The 5,971-nt window shown below is 39.0% G+C and overlaps 1 protein-coding gene across 1 annotated transcript; it reads left to right on the top strand.

Annotated features, from left to right (window-relative positions):
- Positions 1-1,816: 1,816 nt before the first annotated feature.
- On the top strand, positions 1,817-4,215 carry LOC140016453 (uncharacterized). Its single transcript, XM_072069976.1, has 2 exons — positions 1,817-2,775; positions 3,681-4,215. Exons 1-2 carry the CDS (start codon positions 1,817-1,819, stop codon positions 4,213-4,215), a joined length of 1,494 nt encoding a protein of 497 aa, XP_071926077.1.
- The last annotated feature ends 1,756 nt before the right edge of the window (positions 4,216-5,971 follow it).

Genomic DNA, 5,971 nt, shown 5'->3' with positions numbered 1-5,971 from the left:
CCCAAAATTCACAAAAGAAATCTAGAAAAATTCTTTCTTCTTCCCTCGGTTAAACTGAAAAAAATTTCAGCAGCTATGTTTCAACATTTTTGGCGAATTCTACCAGCAGATCAAGTGTTTCACAACTGAATATCTTACAAGACTCAAAACAACATATTTCAGGCATTTCCAACCATTATGCTCCAAGGAAAAATTTCAGAAGCAAGCTGAAATTCCAACTCAACTCTCGGCTACCACCAAAAATTTCCAGCAGCTAATTGGTCATAAAATTCAAACTTTTCCTTGGCTGAATCATTGTGTTAAGTACCCAAAACTAACATGCAAGGCTACTTAATGAAATTACTTATCATTTCCAGTTCAAATCAAGTTCGGTCAGCAACTATAATCATCCACAATTCCAGAAATTCTGTTCACTACCCTCGGATGAACTTGCATGTAGCAGTTTTCTGTTTCATTTTTTTTTCTTGCTTAGCCGAACTAATGAACTTCATGCAAAGCTTAATCACCTAATTCTTAGTTAGTTAATCACGTTTATAAGCTCAGATTACTACAAAGAGACAGAATTAAAGCTGCATTTTCGTTTCAGCTTCTCGGCAATTCCATTTTCTTCCTAATCAGATTTTTCTCATGCTTTGATTTCATCATCCGAACACCTAGACTTCACATGCATGGACATAAATAGCTTAATTTACCCTTGATCAACGTATCTCAGTCCAGAAATTACCTCACAGTGAAGCTCACTCACGCGACAGAACTGAAGTTTTCTTTCCCTCTCGGCTCGCTCGCAAACTGGATGTGGTGGTCTTGGTTGCGGTGGTGCAGCTGTGGTGTTGCGGTTAGGAGTGATTGCAGCTGGTGTTGAGGGTGAAGAGAAAGAATGGAACTCATGCACTGCCTCTCTCTCTCTTTCTCCCTCTCGCTTCACCTTCTCGGACAGAACAGAAAAGTTGCAGCTCGCAACTCGCACGGCTTCCTTCCGTTTCTCTCATCTCGGCTTGCAGAATGCAGCTCTCTCTCTTGGTCGATGATCACGAGGTAAGGGAGAATGGTGTGGAATAGTTGTGGTTGTGGTTGAGGCTGAGGTAGTGGAGGGGAAGTGGTTCACGGTTGAAGGAGTGATTGAGTGTTTGAGAGGAGAAAGGATTGCATTCGGCCGAATGGAAATGTTGGTGCTTTTATGGTTGGCCGAGGGAGTTTTGATGGTTGCATGGTAAATTTTGAAATAGTGGAGGGTTAATTTGGTCTTTTCACATCTTCTCCGAATATCCACTTAAATCCTCATTCTTAATCTAATTCCACAATTTACCCCAAATGTGATTTGAATGCCTAATAATATACTAATCTCACAAGAGTTCAATTATCGAAATTTTAACGTCCTACATATACTAAGTGTACTTGTAACAAATCTTATTCTAAAATTTATCGACTTCATCTTAGGGCTAAGGTTCCGGTTAACACTTAACGTTATGAACACTTAAAATTAGCTATCAGAATTCAAAGAATTTATAGTAAGGCAATAAAATTAATCTAACTCAAGAAATATTAATTTAACTTAACAAAACAAGTAATTTAATATTTTAGCCCAATTATATTGTTTATCACATAAAAATTGTTTTTACGCACCTATTTAAAATAAGTATAAGTAATGCTAGAATTTATTAAAGAATCAAAAGTGCAAATGCAATATGTATTGATATCTATATTTTTTTTTCGAGGTTCTCACATCACTCAAGGTTCTAATTCGGTTGATGAGTACCACAAACAAATGGAGGTAGCGATGATAAGGGCCAATGTACAAGAGGATCCGGAAACAACCATGGCGAGGTTCCTTAATGGATTAAATCCTGAAATTAGGAAGAAGGTTGAGCTTCAAGACCACTTTGAAATTCAACAAATGGTGTCTTATGCAGAGAAGGTGGAAATGCAAGCCTTACCTCTAACGACACCTAGTGCCCGAACCACTAGATCCTCTTCCACTCCTTGGAAAAGAAATCAATTGCCAACATCCAATGCTTGGCCAAGGCAAGGTAATAGAGAGAGGGAAAACAAGCGGATGGAACAACCGTCCCATCCGAGTGCAACTTCTTCTAAACCAATCCCGCGGCCGACTCTTCCAGGGGCAAATACATCTACCAACCAGCCAAAGGCATGTTTCAAATGCAAAGGAATTGGCCACCTCATGGCTCAATGCCCTAACCGAAGCATCATGTACATGAATGAAGAGGGGGTGTGGCAAAGTGAAGGAGAGGGGGAACATGCGGACATGCCACCGCTTGAAGAAGAAGGGAAGGATGATGACATGGTTGAGATAGAGGAGGACCCCGTAGCACGAACTATGGTGACCATGAGAGTGCTTAATGCACAAGCTCAAGAAGATGATCTCCAACGAACCATCATCTTTCATACAAGATGCAAAATTGGAGATGAGGTATGTCTTATGATCATTGATAGTGGCTCTTGTACTAATTGTGTAGCCGCTGATTTTGTGGAGCAAAACCACATTCCATGGACTTATCACCCTAAACCATATAGATTGTCTTGGTTAAATGATGGGGGGGAAGTCAAGGTGACCAAACAGGCCTTAATTGCTTTTTCTATTGGTCGATACAAGGACCGAGTTTTATGTGATGTGATTCCTATGCATGCTAGTCATGTCTTGTTGGGGCGTCCTTGGGAGTATGATAGACAGGCTGATCATATTGGACTTACCAATAAGTATAAGTTCATTATGGACAACCTCAAAATCACTCTTTCACCCTTGACACCTACACAAGTGTATGAAGAACAATTACATTTGAGAAAAGAGAGAGAGAAAAGGCAACCGAAAGAGGCAAAGAAAAGGCCGAATGAGAGAAAGAATGAGGGGAAAAAGAAAGTAGAGGCCGAGTTGAGTGAAAAAGAAAATTTGATGAAAAAAAACTTAGTGAGGCCGAGAGCTTGAAAGTGGAAAAAAGGAGTTTCTATGCAAGTGTGCGTGAGGTAGATAGGGCTTTGAATGCACAAAGTCTTCTCATAGTACTTCTGTACAGGGAAGCTGATTATTCTTCTTTTTACACACTAGGCCTAACCGATTCTCTTCCTAGTGCAATCTACTCTCTTTTGCAGGAATTCAAGGATGTGTTTCCAGAGGAACTACCGAAAGGATTACCTCCAATTCGAGGCATTGAACATCAAATTGACTTTGTTCCTGGAGCAATTCTACCAAATCGACCAGCTTATAGAGCAAATCCGGAGGAAACAAAGGAAATTCAAAGGCAAGTCGACTCCCTCCTTGAAAAAGAACAGGTTCGTGAATCTCTTAGTCCTTGTGCAGTTCCAGTTATCTTAGTGCCTAAGAAAGAAGGGACTTGGAGAATGTGTACAGATTGTCATGCAATTAATAAAATTACTATTAAGTATCGTCATCCTATTCCTAGGTTAGATGATATGTTAGAAGAATTGCATGGAGCAATCATTTTCACTAAAATTGATTTAAGATCTGGTTATCATCAAATAAGGATAAAGGAAGGAGACGAATGGAAAACTGCTTTCAAAACAAAGTATGGTCTTTATGAGTGGCTTGTGATGCCTTTTGGCTTAACAAACGCTCCAAGTACTTTCATGAGATTAATGAACCATGTTTTAAGGGATTTTCTTGGGAAGTTTGTTGTTGTTTATTTTGATGATATATTGATCTTTAGCAAGTCTTTAGATGAGCATGTTGAGCATTTGCGACTTGTTTTAAGTGCCTTGCGTGAAAATAGGCTATTTGCTAACATGGAAAAATGTGTCTTTTGCACTCCTGAAGTTAACTTTCTTGGATGTATTGTTGGTGCAAATGGCATAAGTGTTGATCCCGCCAAGGTAAAGGCCATCATGGAGTGGCCGACTCCAACCAATGTATCTCAGGTAAGGTCTTTTCATGGTCTTGCAAGTTTCTATAGGAGATTTGTTAAAGACTTTAGTACTATTGCAGCACCTTTGAATGAGTTAATTAAAAAGAATGTAGGGTTTCAATGGGGAAAAGAGCAAGAAGAGTCGTTTAATAAGCTTAAGAATCTTTTAATTTCAGCACCTATTCTTGCTTTGCCTAATTTTGATCTGACGTTTGAAGTTGAATGTGATGCTAGTGGGATCGGCATAGGGGCTGTCTTACGTCAAAATAATAGGCCGTTGGCATTTTTCAGTGAGAAGTTGAGTGGGGGATCTCTTAATTACCCTACTTATGATAAATAATTGTATGCTGTTGTGCGTGCTCTTGAAGTGTGGCAGCATTATCTTATGCCTAAGGAATTGGTGATACATACTGATCATGAATCAATTAAATTCCTTAAGGGGCAGGGTAAGTTGCATAAAAGACATGCGAAATGGATTGCATTTATTGATTCCTTTCCATATATCATTAAGTATAAGAAGGGGAAAGATAATGCCGTTGCGGATGCATTGTCTAGAAGGTATATTTTGATCACTAACATGAGCACTAAGTTACTTGGTTTTGAGCACATTAAAGACTTGTATGCACATGATGACGATTTTTCTAATGTGTTTCAAGCTTGTGAACATGCTGCATTTCAAAAGTTCTATAGGCATGAAGGCTTCTTGTTCAAAGAAAATCGGCTGTGTATTCCCAACTGTTCACTTAGGGAATTACTTGTTGTCGCGCCCCATTTTTTACAAGAAAAATAAATAAATGGTTTAAAAAGTGAATTTTTGATTGGAAAATGATTTTTTGATTTAAAAAAGAAATGAAGAAAAATATGGGTCTAAATGGGACTTGAAAATGCGACGATTTGACCCAAAATATAGTTTAAAAAGGGTTTTTTGAAATAAAAATTGGAGTCGCCACTTGGTATAGAGTTAAGGTGTACCAAGTCACCTAAAATGAATTTTTAGAGGAAAAGGTAGAAAGAAACCCCTTTTAAACGACTCCTAGTCTACGTAAACCAACGAAAAAAAAGGTTCGGGAGTCACATTTGACGAAGGGGAAGGCAAGGATAAAAATCCAAGGCACCCCTTCGACCTAGCCAAGGCTAGTTGCGTGATTTAGTCAAAGGTTTTCTTATTTTAACCCTAGAATTTATTGCATTTGGATGCACTATATGAATGCAAAACCTAGACCTAGGGGGCATCGGGGGGCAAAATTTCAATTCAAAGTTTGAATGGTGCCAATCACATTAATAGTGATGCCCAATAATGACTCTTTGGAGAGGTCACGAATAATGCTAATGACGAAAAATGAGTGGAATGTGAAAAAATGAGTTTACGTGAAGTGAAAAAGTAAAAAAACAATAGTGTGTAAGTGGAAGTGTGCAAATGGATGTGCAAAGTAAGGTGAGTAAAGTGATAGTATGAAGTGCGTGTGTGCACGTGATAGTATATAAAGTGTGAGTGGCAAAGTGAAAACGTGCAAAAATAAAAGTTGTGTGAAGTGAAAATGTGGAAAAAGGGATAGAATATGAAGTAAAAGTGCATGTGATAGTGGATAAATGAAATGCATGAACCCTAGAGGAATGAAAGCAAGACGGGTACGGGGGACTAATGTCCGTGACTCAATTTTCCCTTTAATAGAGGGAATACGAGCGTGCTAAGGTTAGAAAGCCAAACTCGTCCATATCCCATATCCAAGGGGTGACTCCCTAACCTATACAAGCAAATGAGCTAATCTAAATGAAAATGTAATCCTAAATGTGTAAGGGAAGGGGAGTGCAGGGTCATGCAAAAATGTAAAACTAAAAGGAAAGAATGAATGAAGATGTAGTGAAGGCATGCAAGTATGTGCTAGCGCGGGGACGGCCCTAATGGGTCTAGCATTGGACTAGCCCTTCACTAACGTTTTTTCACAAGCATTGGACTTGCGAGAGTTCGAGGGGGAAGACCATGACTAGCATTGGACTAGCCACGGTGACGTACATTCATCTATATAAGCAAATATAAATAAAAGCAAGTAGACATGCAAGGCAACGTATTTTCACATAACACATAGCACATAAGC

This window comes from Coffea arabica, chromosome 1e (assembly GCF_036785885.1).
Source record: "Coffea arabica cultivar ET-39 chromosome 1e, Coffea Arabica ET-39 HiFi, whole genome shotgun sequence".
NCBI lineage: Eukaryota > Viridiplantae > Streptophyta > Magnoliopsida > Gentianales > Rubiaceae > Coffea > Coffea arabica.
This window is presented reverse-complemented; position numbering and strand designations above follow the sequence as displayed.